General features: G+C 51.5%; 1 protein-coding gene across 2 annotated transcripts in view; it reads left to right on the top strand.

Moving 5' to 3' along the window:
• Positions 1-18,798, top strand: part of SEZ6L (seizure related 6 homolog like) — a 167,567-nt gene that overhangs the window by 126,332 nt on the left and 22,437 nt on the right. For both annotated transcript variants that reach the window (XM_053929081.2, XM_053929080.2), the window contains exons 10-11: positions 12,962-13,158; positions 18,444-18,638. In XM_053929081.2, coding sequence (XP_053785056.1) covers positions 12,962-13,158; positions 18,444-18,638 — 392 coding nt within the window. The remainder of the gene's footprint in view (positions 1-12,961; positions 13,159-18,443; positions 18,639-18,798) is intronic.

Below are 18,798 nucleotides of genomic sequence, written 5' to 3'. Positions count from 1 at the left end.
TGGCTCTAGCCCAAGCTCCAGATGATGTTAATGTGTACAGTGACCCTGTGAGTGGCCATCACTCTCCCCGTTTTGCAGATGAGGAAGCCAAGGCTCGGAGAGGTGAAGTAACTTGCCTGTCATCCCCAGCTAGGAAGTGAAGGAGCCCAGACTGGCATGTAAGGCTTAGTCCCTGGCACTTAGAAAGCTCAGAAAACATTCCCTTCTCTACACGGTGCTTCCATCAAGTAGGAGGACCCTCTGGAAAGATCCTGAACTTTCTCAGAAAGAGGAAAAGGCCTTGACTTGCGGGAGGAAGCCTCGGGTTCAGATCCCAACTCTTCCACTTATTGGCTCTGTGACCTTGGATAAGTCACTTCACTTCTCTGAGCCTCAGTTTCCTGTCTTTAAAGTGAGGATGGTGATGGTACCCACCTCTCAGAGTCTATGAGAGGATGGACACTTGGCAAGTGCCTGGCACATGACACGCACTCAATAATTTAATCGGCAGCTATGGCAGTGATGACAGTGCATTCCTTCCGTGGTGTGTGCTGCATTACAAGGCCACACACACACACACACACACACACACGCCATGCACATACAAAGTCTGAGCTTGGGGTTTGGGGGTGACTGTGAGGAATGAAGTGGGTTCATCTAAAGCTGCTACCCAGGGATCCCCCCTGACTACTTACACCCCCTCCCCCAAAGTGCAAGGGACTGTCTGCTCAGCGCTGACTGGGACACAAACTCTGGATAGCTTCTCCCCCGATGCATGCTTGTTTTCTGCCTCTCGGCCATGCCGGCTCTTCCCAGTCTTGGTGATTCCAAGAGCGTCTCTGGGAGGGCACCCGCTCCCTGTCTCAAGCCAGGACACTGCCTGGCTGGTGCACACCTGGGAGCTCAAGACGCTCCGATGCAATTAGACCTGACATCCCAGAGAGCTGCAACTTCTTGCTTCATGAATCCCTGACATGCACTGGCCTCAGGCACTTACTATTCGGCAAGTGTTTATGGAGGGTGAGCAGTGTAGCTGTTGTTGCGTTTAGATTTTCCGAGGCCCTGAGATAACAAGAACTCCAAGGATTGAGCCCTGACTGCGTGCCAAACTCAATTCTGAGCAAGTTACCTCTGTTACCTCAATTCATTCTCAAAACAACCGATGGGTTCACGCAGGTATGTTCCCCGTGTCACAGATGAAGACAGGGATGCCCAGAGGGGTTCGGTGGCTCGCCAGCTGGATGTAGGGGTGCCAGGGTCTGGACCTGGCTGTCTGACACTGAGCCACGCCCCACATCACCTCTCAGCCCGGCCTCATGGAATGGAACCCACGTTCTCCCGATGGCAGCCAGCCTCCCTGGAGAGTTCTGAGCAGGCCTGTGCTTTAGACAGTGCACCCGATGAGAGGCGCAGTGTGGAGGGAGGAGTCGGGAGGGGAAGCCCGTGGGGAAGAAGCCCTGACCAGATCCTGTGACAGCCAGGGCCCCAGGAAGCCACTGCACACCTGTCTGGTGCCTCCGGGAAGAGCTCGGGATGAGTCTCCCAGGTTCCAGACAGTTCTTTTTTGCCCGGAGGGCAGTTCCCACGTAGGGCCCATGATCCCGACCCAGGCTTATGGGGAGGCACTTGACAGCTCAGATGAGCCACACTGAGGCTTTCCGAGGTGATGCCTTCACTGCGGAGATTCAGAATGACAGGAAACACAGGCAGCAGCTGTCAGCTCCCGCTGGGGAGGGCTCGTAAACCCCGCCCCCAGCAATGCAGAGCCCCGGGCCCACCTTCCTCTGCACAGGTGATGTGCATACGTACACACCAGACACGCGCCACACCAACAATGCACACAACACACAAACCACACACCATATTACATATGCCACACGCAGCATACCTCATATACAAGCAGCAATGTACACGCCACACACCACCCACTGAATAGAAGGACAACAGGAAGTGTTTTTGACCCGTGGCCGTTGTTAAAGAATTTTTTCACAGTTCATGGATTCTGAGATTTTTCATCCCAGGCTGGGCAAGCCGCCTGTCCTTCGTCACAGAGCAGGAATGTGACAGAGGGGTGCCTCTCGCTGAGGTCCCCAACACCAGGTTTTGTTGCCACACCCCTTGCCTCTTAGCAGACCATCTAGTTCACTATAAATGTCTTAAAGATGAAAGATGCCCCTTTAATTGAATTTCTGGCACTAATTATGTTATTTACAGCGCTCAACAACCTTATGCCCATTTTACAGGTGGGGCTACTGAGGCTCAGAGAGGTGAAGCCACTCATTCCAGGTCACCAGCCAGAAACCAGCACATCCAGGATCTGAATCCAGAGCCCATTATTTTAGCACTGTTTCCCCAGACGGAGCAAAAACACCAGGGTGGCTAAGGGCTGATTTCTCAGTCGACAGAGCAGCCCAGACCTGCTGGGTTTCCCAGGCCGCGGTGCTGGGTGTGAAATGTCACGTCACTGACCTTGACAACTCAGTCTGAGGAGTAGAAATGAGAAGCAGCTCAGCCCGTGGGGGACCCCAGAGGAAAGGCACATCCAGCTGGGGGTGCCTTTGTTCTTCTCCTTCCTTTGGGGGTAAGAGAAGGGGATTGAGAAGGGGAGAAGTGTGGAGGGGACGGAGAAATAAGAAAGAAAAACAACTGTGGAAAAGCGGGTCCGGTCTCCTCCACAGGGAACCCCCCTGGGTCTGTAATGAAAGCCACGCCAGGGCCCCGCCCCCACAGATGCTGAGGGTCTGACTCGTCTGGCACGCGGCCTGGGCATCATCTGAGTTTCGAAGTCTCCCCTGCGAGGCTCACGGGCAGCCAGGACTGAGAACCACTGGGCGAGGGCCGGGCTCCAAGTCTGACACAGACAAGCACTTGGTGGTGCTGGGGGAGAGAGGAAGGGGGGGAGGAAGAACAGGAAAATGAGAGGAAAAATCAGAAGGAAATAAGAAAACTGGTTTTTGGGGGGGTTTTTTTGCTTTCAAGTGTCCTTTTAGGGAGCCAAAGAGATTGGCTTTCTGTGTCCTCCCTGGCGTCGATATGCTTTCTTGTACCGTCTGCCATTCTATCAAATTAAATTGAAACCAAATTAGCACTGGGCCGAAGGGGCCCTCAGCAATCCACGGTGCTGAGAAGAAGCAGAAGCGGCTGGCGCTGGCTGTGAGGCATCATGAAGGAGCCCAGGCCTTGGGATCTGGGCCCTTCTGGGCTCAGTTTACTCCTCTGTTAAATGGGATTACTAACCTTTTCTCTGACCACCCTGCTATGTGGTTTAGGGAATCTGATCAGAAATGGACACAAAGAAACTCTGAACAGGTCTGGGGGTGAGGGGGTGTTGTTTGTTTTTATGGCCTAGAAAAATGTCTTTTGTAAAAGTTTTATTGCTCCTATAACTTCATGTACAGACTTTGTTTTTTTCCCCCTTATTTAAATCCTATGGTATGTTTAATCACCACCTCTACTGTCCTGTGGAGATCTTGCCTTCACTGCAAGATCTTTGTTTTTTTCTATGCAGAAAATACCTTTGGTATTTTCTTAGGAAAGTCATTTAATAATCCCTCCAAATCTCAGTTTGCTCATCTGGAACATGGAGAAAAATTCACCATAATTCGCTCATGGAAACGACATTTATTTTCACCTGTGCCAGGCCCTGGGCTGGGCTCCAGGGCCATACAAGCAAAGAACACGTGACTTCAGGGGGCTCACAGCCCCCTGGGAAAGCTGACCCAGGCAGCGGGGTCCTGTGGGTTGTGGCTGAGGTCCTGCTGTCCACCGTTGTCGGTTTGGGTTCTGGCTGTCCTGGATGACCAGCTCTTTGAGCTGCGGAATGTTTCTTTACCTCTGGGTGCCTCGGTTTGCTCATCTGTGAAAGGGGCGGCAATAGTGGGTCTTCCAGTATTTGTCTGGTGATAAATGACGTGCTGTGTGTAAAATGCTTAGAACAGCTCGTGGGGACCTTGGCTCATTGTCATGTAGCGGTAGCAGAGGGCCTTGAGGAATCAGCGAAGCGCCCAGCAGAGAGGCGAGGAGAGGCATTCCAGGTAGAGGGACCAGCAGAGGCCAAGCAGGTGTAGGGTTCCCAAAGGCTCTGGGATACAAAGAGGTTTGAGATGGCAAAAATGCGTGGGGGCCCGCCGGGCAGTCCTGAAACGCTGAGAAACCACACCTCATTCCGTGAGCGAATTTTTGCTCTTTCCACAGTCTAATTTCTATTATCAGCTACTTCCCTTTTCCCCCCTTACACTGCTTGTAAATTGGCTTGCCTTTTTCACTATGCTTACTCTAAGCAAAATAATGTCCATGAAATGAGAAGTTTGATGTGCAAACCATATATTTATATATTTTTCTAATTCACATTTAAATAAATACATAATCATTAGACATTTTCAAATATGTTTTGTCTACCTAAAACCATCTTGTGAATACCACCGGGGAACGCTTTTTAAAGGCAAGATTTCTAGGCAAAGGTCAGACGTTGATTTAGAAAGAAATAAAGAAAATGCGAGGTGGTTTGCTTATCATTTCCTTCTGCGCCTTCTGTGGAATATTAACCCCTGCTCCACAGTTGCAAAGCCCACCTACCACCTGCCCCCCCACACATCCAGGCTCCTGATTGGTTGGGGTGAGTCGAGGGGGCGCCTGCTGCCTGAGAAAATAGTTGCTTACCCCATGCTCTGGCGTACACTGCCCTCTACTAGCCAAGAGAAGAACTGCTTTGCCAAAAAGAGCAGGTTCATCTGTCAGATTGAAATTTGCATTCCATCCTCACCTCTCTGGCTGTCTAGACCCTAGTGGAAAGCAATAATGAGGGCTCCTCAGGCAGTTTTTATCTGTTTTTGAAGAAGTAATATATTCACAAGATTCAAAATCCCAAGGTACAAAGGAGTCCACTGTGAAAATTGTTTCCTACCTTCCCCCACAAACAGCCCTCTTTCCTGTTCCACTCCCTGGGGCAACCCATTGAACTAGCTTCCTCTGTACCTTCCCCAACTCTTTAGACATTTCAAAAACCATAAGAGAAATCTTGTATCTACCCAAATAGAGCCACGCAGACTAAGTAACCAGTTTAACAATGATTTTATTACATACGCTGTTATACACAATCGACAATAACAACAAAACAAAACAAATTTAATTGTTACCAAGAGATGTATAATATTTAGGAGACAAGATCTTTTTGACACAGGGAGTCTGTAGAGAGAAGAAATATTATTGTGATTCCAAAACAGTGTTGGAGCCCTGGCCGGCCCGGCTCAGTGGATTGAGCGCGGGCTGCACACCAGAGATTTGCCGATTCGATTCCCAGTCAGGGCACACGCCAGGGTTGCAGGCCAGGTCCCCCGTTGGGGGTGCGCGAGAGGCAACCACACACTGATGTTTCCCTCTCTTCCTCCCTCCCTTCCCCTCTCTCTAAAAATAAATAAATAAAAATTTTAAAAAAATATTAGAAATCATAGGTTTAATCAAATAAGCTTTAACACAGCAAAAGACCTGTCAGGATGAGGTGGGGCAGTCAGATGGGGCTTCCTCCTCCTGCAGATTTTATTTGTAATGTTTACTCACATTTTCTGATACAAGACTGAACGCAGGGACACTTACTGGAGATGTATCGCTGGCTTTCATGAACCATCCTACAAAACAGTGGTCATACCTCAGGTCTTGGCATCCAGCTGTCAAAAGGTGATCCAGAGTAATATAACAAACCCATCCTTTCTCCCCCTGCCCCGTCATGCACAGTCTCAATTGTTTGTTCAGACCTAGGTTGGAACCCTGCGCCTTGTTTGTAGGTGACCTTGGGCAAGTGGCTTCTCCCAGTAGAGCCTCAGTTTTCTGGTCTCTAAAATGGGGTGCTCATAAGTCTCAGTTGGTGGCGCTGTGGTCGTTTGAGGGCAGCATTGCTGTTCCTCAAAAGCTAAATGAGTCTCTCGCGAGATCTTTTCTCAGGTGGTCGGTGGGGTCAGTATTTCCATTGCCCTGAGACCGGGAGGAGTTAGAAGAGGGTGTTAGAAGTGGAGGCACTGAACAGCAGCCCAGAAGTAGCTGCTCACAATCCAGAAGGGGCCACAGGATGTGCCTAGAGCAGGGTCGAGGGGAGGACAGAGCTAGCACCCCGCTGGCCAAGGCCAAGGATCGGCATTGGAATGGCCAGTCAGGCACATAGAGGCATCGTGGTGTCAGGCTTGATTCGGGTGACCTTCACATGTAAGAAGAATGGAGACTGTAGGCAGTAGGGGGCCCAGGAGGTGGGCAGGACACAAAGCATCTGGGGCAGCTCCAAATATTTAGGGCTTTTGAATTAAGCCCTGGGAGCAAGTGCTGAAGGCAGCCAGGATGAGAGGAGTCTCCCTCCCCACCCCCACCAAGGCTGACACAGGTAAGGGTATATTTGGGGACAGGGCCCCCCGGCAGAGGTGGAGTCAGAGCCACAGTCCACCCTGCATGAGAGCTGCTGCTCATTCATCCAACACCCTCAACACCACGCTGAGAACTGGGGATGCAATGATGAGCGGGGCAGACCTGCTGCCTGGCACCGCGGAGCTTCTGTCTGATGCAGGCCTGGCCCAGACCATCAGAGCGCCGAGTGCTCTTCGCCACACGAGGGGTGAGCACAGAGGGGCGCCCAGCCCAGACTCAGAGGGGGTGCCGGGGACCCTAGCATGAACAAATCACAGAAGACTGAACCTAAAGAACGGTGGCACTTACCCAGGTCTAGAGAGGGAAGGAAGCAATTCAGGGCCAAGGGAACAGTGTGTGGAAAGCTCCAGAAGTACTTCTACATCCTTTGGAGAGACTGACAAGTCATTCAGTCTGGCTGGAGCATAAAAGGGACAGTGAGACATGAGGCTGTGGAGTGGCGAGGGGTGCAACAACTAGCTCCACGGAGCCTTGAAGCTAGGGTCAAAAATTTGTACTTTACCCTGAGGTGGGGTGCGTTTTTTCAAATTTAGGCGAAATTCCCGTGATGTGACAGTAACCATTTAACACATGCAAATCAGTGGTATTTAGTGCATTCACAACGTTGCACAACCAACACCTCTGTCTGGTCCCAAACATTTCCATCATCCCCCAAACTAACCCCATGTTGATTGATCCGTCTCTCTCCTGCCCTGCCCACCCTGCTCCCCAGCCCTTGGCAGCCACCAAATTGCTATCTGTCTCTACGGACTTCCCTTTTCTGCACATTTCTTATAGGTGGAACCGTGGAATGTGTGGCCTTTCATGACTAGCTTTTTCCCCTTAGCATAAAGTGTTTAAGGGTTACCCATGTTGCAGCATGGGTTAGTACTCCATCCTTTTTCACGGCTAAATAATATTCCATGGCATGGGTAGACCACATGTTGCATATCCACTCATTTGCTGAGTGAAGGGGCCAGCTGTGTGTTTCAGACGGAGTCACCCGTCTGCTGAGGGGAGAGGGATTGGGGTCAGGCAAGGATGGAGTCGGCAGGCAACGCTGCTCCCCAGTCCGACTGACCAGGGATGGAGAAAGGCTGATGGCTGTGGCTGAGGGGGAAGGGGTGGACTCTAGTGTTGAAGGAGGCACAGAAGCTAAGGTCTGCTGGCAGGAGCTCAAGCCCCTGGGCCCTCTCCCTCTGGCAGCGAAGAGGGGCTGGGGCAGGCAGGGGCTGACCTGGGAGGGTTCAGTTTTCCTGGGGAGTACTCCCTGATCAAACCCACCTGCCTGCCAGCACCTTCCATCAGCCCTTCCTTCTGGAGTCAAACAACCATCCTCATGTCTCGGCACCTCCTTGGATTGTATCTGGCTGACATCTCACTTCGGTCCTCAGCACAAAGCCTCACTCTGCCCTGTGGCCAATCTCTCTGCATTTTATACCTCTGCATTTTCATCTCAGCTGGATGCACTCGGTGTATCAAATAGAGCTGGATGGGCAAACGAAAGCAAGCTTGTCTTCAGATTGGGAGGGGTGTGAATTACTGGCATTTGCTATGTATGAATCATCGGAATCGGTCTATCAGAAGGTGACCCAAAATAATATAACAAATCCATTCTTTCTCCCCCTGCCCCTTCGTGCACATTCTCAATTGTTTGTCTACTGCAGGTGAAATCTTAATTCTCATAAGTCTTCTGGTCGTAACAAGGGCAGTTCAGACTAATAATCATAGAACTCTAAGCGCTATTCATCTTAAAACTTCCCCCTCCCCCCAGCAGGGCTCCTCAGGCTGGGAATGCTGCAGTGAGGAAGAGCCTGGAGGGCTGCTTCTTTCCCACAGGAAAGCCCACCTCCTCAACACTGTTTGGGAAGATACCCAGTGCTGATTTTTTTTTTCTTTTTTAAGGGGTACTTGATGTGGGCAAAGCCTGCTGAGCCTGGCTGCCCTTGACTTTCCCCTCAGCTGGTCTCCATCACCCAGCTGGAGAGGAACATTTGGGGAGGGGAACACTTTCAAGGATACTCCCAGAGGCTGCCTTCTGCAGGGGCCACATCTGAGACCCAGGCAATGTGAATTCTGTCCCCACCCTCATCCATGATGGGCAGCTCACTGCCCATACCTGCTTCCCTCTCTCTTCTCTGCCTTCAAGCGGGCGGGCAGCTCCAGGCTGATTTTTATCACTATGCCTGGCTTGGCCAGTGTCAAAGGCAGCTGGTGTTTTCCAAAGCCTAGATGGTGGTAGCAGGCACCGTTGGTGCCCTATATGAGCCCTGTGGCACTTACACTCCGTACCCATGACAACTTCCTCCTGAAAGTCCACCTGAAGGCTTTCCCTGATGGCATGTGGGCAGGCCGGAAGTGCTGGAGGTTCAGCACCCCTCAGAGTGGCCCTTGGCCAATGAGAGGGGGCGGTTGGAGGATAAATGCCCCAGCTCCCTCTCGCCCGAGGTATGTTCTGCTCTGCCTCTCATGGTTGCTGCAGGACTGGGCCCCGTGCCCACAGTGAGACTCGCCCACTGATGCACCATGGGCTGGCTCCTTCCCTTCCTCTTGGGTCACTCCCCCAGCAGTGCTGACTGGGGTGGCCTCCCAGGTCACCAAACTCCAAGGAACGGTCACATGTTTGGTCAGGCTCTGCTCCTGGAGAACCCAATCTCAATCAATATATCCCTTTGAAGAGTAGAAGAGCTCAGGACCTATTGATTTGTTCTTTGCTCAGGGACCTTTGCTGAAATTCCAGGGCAACAGAAGTTGCATTTAATAGTCTCTTTTTTCCTGTTTACAAAATGCATCCATATAAGTCGGGCTTTCTCAACCTTAGAACTTTGTTGGGTAAGGCTATCTTGTGTGTTGTAGGATGTTTAATAGTACTCACCTGTGGCAACCCCCTAGGTGGGGCAGCCACGTCTCGAGACATTGCCAAACTTCTCCTGGGGGTAAAAGCACCCCTAATTGAGAACATAAGTCACCTGATGTCATTTGATGTAAACAGCAATCCAAAGAGAAGATGATGATAATGATGATGATGGTGGTGATGGTGGTGGTGATGGTGGTGGTGATGGTGATGGTGGTGATGATTGTGGTGATGGTGGTGGTGGTGGTGATGGTGGTGGTGGTGGTGATGGTGGTGGTGATGGTGATGGTGGTGGTGATGAAGATGATGATGGTGGTGGTGGTGCCCATGATAATGTCGCAACATGACAAAACATTCAAATGACTTGACCAGACTTGCTCAGGTGCCACAGTGGACCTGGGATTTGATCCCAGACCTCACTGCAGAAGCCCATGAGATATTAAGCTCAATTCACTGACAAAGAGCTTTAGATAAACGTGAAAGTGTCAGAGCCAAGAATCAAGCCAGCGCTTTCTGATTTCCAAGGCAGTGCACTCTTCCCAGCATGCTGCTCCTTCCCATTTTACAAAGAACAAAGGGTTGTTTCAGGGTTTAGAAGGAAAGCTATTTCACTCTTGAAGATGTTTCTGTTATTGGCAAACAGCACTAGGTGTTAGAACTCAGTCCTTGAGTTTTGGCTAAGAAAGAATTCAGAGCCAAGACTTAAATACAAGCAAAAGTTTATTTAGAAAGTCACAGAGATGGAAGAAGTGAGCCACCTGGGCTGGGGTGGGGCGGGGGGGCTCAGGAAGCAAGTCACAGAGGCAAAAGAAGGGCCCTTGAAGCTGAAGAGAAAGAAAGACAATGAAAAGGTGCTTGGGGAAGGAGAGGCAGAAAGGCAAAACAGGAGAGAGAGAGAGAGAGAGAAAATCCTTTGTTTTGTGGGGTTTTACCTGGAGGTCTCAGGGGAGGATCTCAATAGATTATTCACCAGCTTTCCAGGTGGGTCCTTTCAGGGTCATGGTCTCTAATGATTGGTTGGCACCAGGGCAGGGAGTCGGCCATCGCAGCTGGTCCTGATTCAGCCACCGTGTCGCTCCGCCTGGTTTTGCTGTTTTTCTGGACCTGGAGCTGAAACACAGCTGAGGCCTAGATGTTATCTCCAGTTTGACCAAAACTCTATCTCTGTGGACAACAGACCCAAAACTTTGTTCCTACGATTACTTGATGTGGGTCAGAACCTCATTATCTTGTTGTCCTGATGCTTAAGGCAGCGGTCACACTAGGACTTGTGTGGGAGTTGATTGAGACTTTTCTTCAGCCCCTTCGTTCTGCCTCTAAGGGGGTCTACTGCCTGACCAGCCACATGCCAGCAGAGGAAGGCCAGGGTAGGGATCAAACCATGTGGCCAGCGATATGAAAGGTCAGGAGGTCTAAACTGGGTGACCATGTGGTATGCTAGGGGAGGAAAGGTCGCCCTGGTGGCGAGGCCCCACCCTACGGTTGTCCGTTGCTAGGCACCCAGGGCTTGCCCCCCTAGGTGACCTTCTGCAGCTGGCCTGCCATTCCTACCCTGCTCCTGTCTGTCTGGCCGCCTGTGATGTCACTGCTACTGCATTCCGATCATCGCGCTGATTGACAGATAAAGCTAAAGGGCCCAGTGTCTAGAGCCCACGTTACCAGCATTCGGCTGTGAGGTCGGCGTAAGGGATAAACACCTGCCGTTGCCACACGCACACTGGCCTCACCCAGCACTTCCACGAGCCATCCATGTGTTTGTGGTTCTCCACGTCCAGAGGCTCTTCCCTACCATAGGTCAAGCGCTGACACCAGCCCCACTATTCTGCTTTCGGACAGACTCCCAGCATGTTCTTTATACCATAGCATTTACTGAACACTGACTGTGTGCAAGAGAAGGTGGCAACTCCAGATTCCAGTCCAACAGGAGTTCAGAGGCTGTGGCCTGACCAGAAAGTGGCAGGGGGTAGGAGGAGTCGAGGGGTTTTGTCTGGGAGCCAACGGAGTGTGCAAAGCAAGCGGACAGCTTTTCGAGGAGAAGATCTTTTTCAAGTAGTGCAGGGGATGCTGCTGGAGATTACAGGGGCAATTAGAGCCTCCCTAAGCCAGCCCTTGGGGCAGCTTTCCCAGAGGAATTGTGGGAGGGGCCGTGGAAAATATTGGGATGAATCAAATGCACCCTCTGCCCTCTGGAAGTACGACTCCAGCTGGTACCTTGTGGTCCTGTGGTTTTGTTCTCACTAAGTGATGCCCCAGCATGAGTGGTTTCCACCCTTCTCCCCGCTCCCTGGCCGGCAGCAATCAGCGCCCAGGTTGGATGAAGCTGTCGGGGGTGAGGACTATTGTCAGTCTGCATCAGTTCCAGAAATTTCACTCGGGGCTATTTCCTGGCCCGCCTCTCTCCTCTGGCGGTGGATTGCTCAGTCAGGAGACTCCTAACGGAAACCCTTCACTGTCTGCCATTCCCAGCACGATGACATGCAAACAAAACGCCTACACTTCTCTCTCTAAGCCCTTCCTGGTGGGCCTCCCGCAGATCTCTCCTGGTTCCCACACGCGCCGGCCACCAAGCAGGTTCCCTCAGGAGCCATGACCTCGCTCCCTTCCTCCCTCTGCCTGGGGCTTTGCTTTCTCCCCACTCTCTGCCTATCTGCCTCATGGTCCCCTACTCTTTCTGAAGGATCAGACACAAGTATCACCTCCTCCAGGAAGGCCTCCGTGATACCCCCCCAATCTGAGTTAACACCCTCCTCTGCACTTACTTTGATTATAACTCCCACCACCACCCCCGGTTCACTAGTCTATAAATATATCACTGCTCTATGACTCCTCAGTCTTCTAAGCACAGCACCGTGCCTGTCACATAGTAGGTGCTCAGAAATATTAGGGAGAAGGACACAAGAAAAGAAGAAAGACATAAGAGAAAGGGAAGGAAGAGAGAGGGAATAAGGAGAAGGGAGCGAGTGAGGCATGTGTTACTGTCTGTCCACGATTCATGCAATTGGCATTCTTTCTCTCGGAGATCAATCTTACCCAGGACGCCTACCAGGGCATACGGTCTGGGGCCTGCCGAAGTGCTTTCCGTGTTCCTTACAGTCCGAGTATCTAGTGTCAGCGTGCCTTCGAGAGCTGGAGTGTTTGAAATGTTGTCACGCTTGAACGCTGTGAAGAGTGATAGCAGGCTTGAGCCGCCCATTGTCTGCCCCACCCCCAAAACATAACAGATAACCGGGATGATGTTGAGGAATTACCTGCATGATAAATGAAGCGTCATTCCATCTTACACGGAAATGCAAATGATAATGAGCAGGCAGCCAGCTGGTTCGGCATCAAAGGAAAATGAACGACCCAGGCCACGCCCCAGCATGTACCCCAGAGCCCAACACTTAGTCTCACCCCTGAAACGGTGGTTGATGACAGGGATATTGAAGGCAATTCTATCTACAATGCAGCAGTTGACCCTGCATGGGAAGGCCCTTTCGTGAATAATGAGCCTTCAAAAGCCCGACCCACCCACCGATCTGTGCCCCAGGCTCGTGGGAAGGATGGGCAAGTCCCGATCGCACTTAGAGCCCATGCCCAACCTGGAGCTCCACCCCAGGCCTTAGCCTGGGACCTGACACGTAGTACGTCTCAAAAAAAAAAAAAAAAAAAAAAAAAGTGTGTGTTGTCTGAAAAAAATACATCCAAAGCTGGTTGAACGTCCCTAACTTTGCTTCCCCACGCCCCCTCTCTGCCCTTAAGCCTGAACCTGAGCAACAGCGACATCCTGACCATCTACGACGGGGACGAGGTCCTGCCCCATGTCCTGGGGCAGTACCTCGGAAACAGTGGCCCCCAGAAGCTGTACTCGTCCACACCAGACCTAACCATCCAGTTCCACTCGGACCCCGCCGGCCTCATCTTCGGGAAGGGCCAGGGATTTATCATGAACTACATAGGTAGGTGTCACATCCGGTGAGGTTTCTTTTTCTTTGTTTTTAGATACAGGTGGAAATAATTTCCTCCAAATATATCTTTTTCAGGGGGCAGTTTGTGCTACACGGGCCTTTTAATATATTGGCACAGTAAATATGTGTAGGTTTTAAGACCTTAGTCAGACGGACCAGGGTTTGAGTCTTGGTACCACCGTCCGTGGCCTGGTGGCCTTGGGCACGTCACAGAACCCCTCTAAGCCTCCTTTTTGTTGTCTGTAAAATAGAAACAGTGATACACGCTTCACAGGGTCGGTATCAGGACTTCGTAGATAAAGCCTCATCACTCCGGGACTCACTGCGTTTCATCTGTTGCCAGCGGGGACTTTATTTCGTCAAGGCTGTCCCTAACCCTCACCCGAGGAACCTTGGTTCTCGCTGAAGGACTCTTCTTCCCCTGAGTCCCATCGAGTGGAGACAGCCCTTGCTCGCCCACCCCCCAAACTTCAGGACGAGTAGATGCAGGCGATGCTTCCCTGATCCTCGGTGTGGCTTCCAAACCATTTACCTCCCCGCAACTTAAAAAAAGGCCTGCTAAGTTCAAGCCAAGTTCACACTTGACCATCCCATCCCCCCTTACTGTTTTGTCCACACACACCCTTCCCTCCTCACTCCCCACCTTGCAGGGCTCCCTTATTGCTCCCTTGTGAGCTCCATCACCCTCCTCGGCTCAGCACCTAAACACGGGAGGGTCCCAAGCTCCATCCTGGACCCTGTCCTCCTCTCTATCCAAACTTACTCCCTGTGTGATCTTATTCAGCCCCACGGTTTTGAACACTTATTTATACTGCACTGAGCCCTAATTTGTACCTCCAACCTTGGACTCTCCCATCAACTCCAGATTTACATAACTCCTTACTGAGCATCCTCTTGCGTGTCTAACTGGCGTCTCAGATTTAACGTGGTGAAAACAGAACTCGTCCTTTCTCTACCCCCCAACCACCGCCACCACCCAGCTGCCCCTCCTGCTCTCTGCCCATCCCAGGAGAGGGAACCGCATCTCTCCTGGTGTCTCAGGCTGCGCCCTCTTTCCCTGCCCGTGTCCCACCCAGCCTCTCAACTTGACCTCTATGCTGTGTCTCAGATTCAAGCTTTTATCTCCATCTCTCCATGGCCATGAACTGAAACAACATGAGGCCCCACTGATCCCAGCCCTGGAAGGGACCTTAACTGACAGAGTGTTGGCTTCAGCCCCGCCGTGCCACCACAGAAGAAGCCCTGGGCCATCGAGGATACTTGATGGCACTTGCTCATCAGGGCCATACTCGAGGGTCACAGCCAGGCTCCCAGCTCTTAGGGTTTCTTCACCTACAACATCCTTGGTGACAGCAGAGAACCTGGGAGCCACAAGAGGGCAGTTGAAGCCTAATTCCTTTGGCACCCAGAATGCTGGGTGGTACGCTTTGAGAATTGCAACGGGCAAGCTTCATCCAGAAAGTAGGGGACATGCTGACACCTCCCAGGAACAAATTCTTGATTTTGATGTCTTGATTTCCAGGATGGAGAGGGAAAAGGGGGGACCCCCTAACCAGACCCCCACCTCTGCCCCCAGCGCCAAAGACCCTCTGGCTGGAGCAAGATTCCGGGCCTCCGGTTCTTTCCCCCCCTTGGGTTAGACACTTGCTCGTCTCGACCTCAATAAAATGTTGCCCTGTGCCACCTCCCACCTCTAAAATCCAGCCACTGGCCTGACCACTGGCCGTGTCGGGAGTCTCCTGTGTGTGAAAATAAGTCCCTCGTTCATCTCCAGCCGGCGGGCACTTCTTGCCCCGGCCTGCTCTGCCCAGTGTCAACAGTCTTCACAGTCTTCTTTCCCGTGTTTCTCAGGGGCCTTTTGCCCTGGACCGTGCTGCTAAATCTTTTCAGAGTGTGATTGCTGCCACTTTGCACGCGTTTCCCGCTCTTGCCTGGGCAGCACCCTGGGCACGGGGGGAGGGCTCATTCCACCTGCCCAGGCGACGTGCCCTCCAGGGTCGGCTGCCTTTGGAAGGAGAGTCTGGTGGCGCGGCTTCAATCTATCTCCTTGGACTTTTCCCCCGTTCCCTGCCAAAAGATGAGGTCACAGTTTTGCTCTTCTGTCTCCTCTGGTGCCTGAGTCAGTCTTCCAAAGCTGCGTTCAGCTCGACAGCAGAAACCTGACTCCGTCCAAGGCTATCCAAGGGTAACCGGGAAGTCTGGCCAGTGTTCATCTGGGCCACATTGAAGAGGAGGTGCTCTTGTTAATTGAAGCTGAAACTTAGACTTGTGTGACAACTTGAAGTTGGCAGGCGCTCTTACATATATTACTTTATTTTATTCTCTTCTCCAAATGCATTATCTTCATTTTCCAGACAGTTTGGTTCACAAAAATCTCTCGACACCTCCTGTGGGCCAGGCCCTGCTCTAGGCACCAGCATCTGGGAATGAACAGAATTCCACCGTCGCTGCCCTTGAGCTGGCCAGTGGGAATGGGAGGAGGAGCCTGGCCCCAGGCAATGTCAGAATTGGGTGTGATGCCGTGGGAGAGGCAAGCACGGGGTTTCAGAGGCTGCTTCCCAGGGGCACACAGCCTGGCTAACGTGGGCCGCACACAAAAGACAGAAGAGTTCCCTTTGTTCTTCTTTCTGTTAAAGAAATACACAGTTGACTTTACAGGGAAGGCAAGTGGGCCTCTGCATTTCTTTTGAATGCCAGTCAACTGCTTGTGACTGCCGGTGTTGAAGACCATGTTGAAAAGAATTCAGAGGCGGTGATGCCTGAAGTCAGGGGAAAGAATGGCATGATTGATTAGCGATGTCTGCCACGGCATGCGAGAGGTATTTGCTATCATAGGTCTAGATCTGGCCAGACGCAGATGCAATCTCCCTTCAGCAGAGGCATCAGAGGGAAGGGTCGGGGTTTCTGTGGTCATCTAGAGAATTCTGAAGCTCTTGACTGATCTCGAGGCCCGAACCCCACCCAGCTCTGGACGTTGGGCAAGGCTTGCCTGCTACGGCTGCTGTCAGAACCATGGGCTTACATGCTTCTGACCTCCCATCATTCTTTGCACACACAGAAGCACAGGCCCATTCTCATCACTGCTTCTCGTGCTTTGCGAGTGTCTTTGCCCAAGTGCATCGGAGGGAATGGGAATAAAAAAGCAGTGTTTTTCAAAGAGATGTTGCTCGCTTGTGTATTTACTCCTCTAACCCTGGGATAATGACGAAGCTCTAGACGGTAGATCAACTCCAATCACATGGCAGCAGCTCCCTGGAGGGCTGTGTTGAGAAGGGCTGGAGGGTTTCAGCTTGATCCAGTGAAAGGGACTGCTATGATTGATTAGCGATGTCTGCCTTGAGCACAAGACCAGTAGCTTGTGGCATGTATTCAATGCATTGGGGTGTTTCTTTTGTCAAAAGTTTGACCGTGGTACTACTGATCTTCACCATAAAACTAGAGCCGTGACTTCAGATCCCCGTTTTCCTAGTGGAGGAAGTTCCTCCAGCTCCTAGGCCAGTTTTCTCACTCCTAGCAAACCTAAGGGCCCCCAGAACCTCCACCGAGGGTGCTGGATGACTGCAGATTCCTGAATCAGGGCCCCTGGGAGTGCAGTTGAGACACTGAAGAACAGGAAGGCTGCGTGACTGAGCCAAGGCCACTGAATGTGTAAACTGTGAGGCTGAGATTTAAGTCGAGTCTCTGCTACAGGGTGGCAGCAACCGAGATGTAGCCACGAAGGAGACAGAGGTCTCCCAGGAATGTGTGGCCTTGTGGGCTCACATTGAAAAGTCTGACAAGCAAAGACCTTTCTCAGCAAAGTACTTTGGCACTGGGCGGACCACCCACCCAGTATTTGCTCCCTTTTCTCCCCTTCCATCCATAATGTGTGTGTTTGCCGCTGTGTCCTAAATCCGGGGCTTGGCCGATTCTTCAAAGACCTAAAAATAGAGGCTCCTGTTCCCCACCAGACGATTCCAGAAGCCATCGCCTCTCCCTACTTGGTGCAGACAGCCATGAGACCTCCTCTCCCCAAATAAAGCTGCAATGAAATCCCAGGAAGAGCCAGTGCTTCTTTCTCGGAATGACTCTCCTGCAGACAGTGGAGGTGCTTTGCTTTCCCCAGAAGCACATAAGAACTGCAAATTAATTATGCGGCGTAATTAGCTCTTTCTCAATATCTGTGCAGTGGGCACTTGGAAGCAAGAAGAGTAATAGTGGGCTTCGGATTGCTATCTTAGTAATGAGGGTTTGCTAAAGAAAAACAAAATTATTCCAGAGGAAGACTCTAAGATAACAAGCTGCCAGCAGCATTTTCTGGAGTGTGGTTAGTGTTCACCAAGGACCATGCAATGTGACTCGAAGAAGGCCCCCATCATTGTTCTCATTTTAATAGTCAAGTATTGCTCTTCACCTGCATTACAAACATATGTAGTACTAATCCATCAGACCCATGGATTTACAGATATTCCTAGGGTGAGGCTGAGTGTACTAGCTATCTATTGCTGTGTAACAAATTATACCCCTCCCCCCTAAAATCAGCAATAAACATGTATTACGTCACAGCTTCTGTGCTTCTGGCTCAGGGTCTCTCATGAGGTTATAGTCAAGATGTCAACGGCGGCTGGTGGCCCCCGTTCCACAGTGGCTCACTCCTGTGGCTGGCAAGTTGATGCCAGCTGTTGGCAGGAGGTCTCAGCCTCTCCACATGCATGCCTCTCTCCAGAGGCTGCTCGAGTGTCCTCACAACATGGCCGGTACACAACATTGTATCGCTTCCTCCAGAGAAAGTGATACAATAGAAACAGCAAGGAGAAGAGCCTCGGTGCTTTTGATGAGGTATCCTTGGAAGTCACACATTGTCACGTCTGCAACAGCCTACTGGTTGTGTGTGTCAGCCCGATTTGGTGTTGGCTGGGCCTATACAAGGATGTGAATTCCAGGCTAGAACAACTGGGGGACGCCCTGGAAGCTGGTGAGGGCAGAGAGGCAGGCATGGTTGTGATAGGCTGTCCTGTACAGCGGGGACCTTGAGACGCAGAGAGCAATGACTGTGGCCAGTCACACTGCTAGTGAGTAGCAGAGTGAGGATTCTGTCTGACTCCAAACCCTAAAGTAACTGTATCAAACCGGGAGGATGTTTGGTAAGTCCAGTGACCCACGGGGAAGAGGTCATTGTAGAAGCTCACCATAGGAGAGTTCTTACTGTTTTGAGGGCTTTGGGAAGTGTGTTTTTACCTCTGACATTTGTAAAACAGGCCACCTCCCCACTTAAGGACAATGTCTTTGTTTCAAAGAGGTGTCACGGAACGACTCCTGCTCAGATCTGCCCGAGATCCAAAACGGCTGGAAAACCACCTCGCACACGGAGCTAGTGAGGGGAGCCAGAATCACCTACCAGTGTGACCCCGGCTATGACATCGTGGGGAGTGACACTCTCACCTGCCAGTGGGACCTCAGCTGGAGCAGTGACCCCCCATTTTGTGAGAAAAGTAAGCATAGTCTTATTTTACTTCCTCTAGGTCAGTGGGTGGTGAATCCCCCCCCATGGACTTTTTTTTCACGGATGCACTGGAATTATTTAAGGTAGAATCCGGCCTCCCTTCTCCTCCACCAGCTCACTGGTGCTGCTCACAAATGTCACTCTGTGGC

The sequence above is a fragment of the Desmodus rotundus genome, chromosome 7 (assembly GCF_022682495.2).
Source record: "Desmodus rotundus isolate HL8 chromosome 7, HLdesRot8A.1, whole genome shotgun sequence".
Taxonomy (NCBI): Eukaryota; Metazoa; Chordata; class Mammalia; order Chiroptera; family Phyllostomidae; genus Desmodus; species Desmodus rotundus.
The sequence above is the reverse complement of the archived record's forward strand: the minus strand, read 5'-3'. Positions and strand labels throughout refer to the sequence as shown.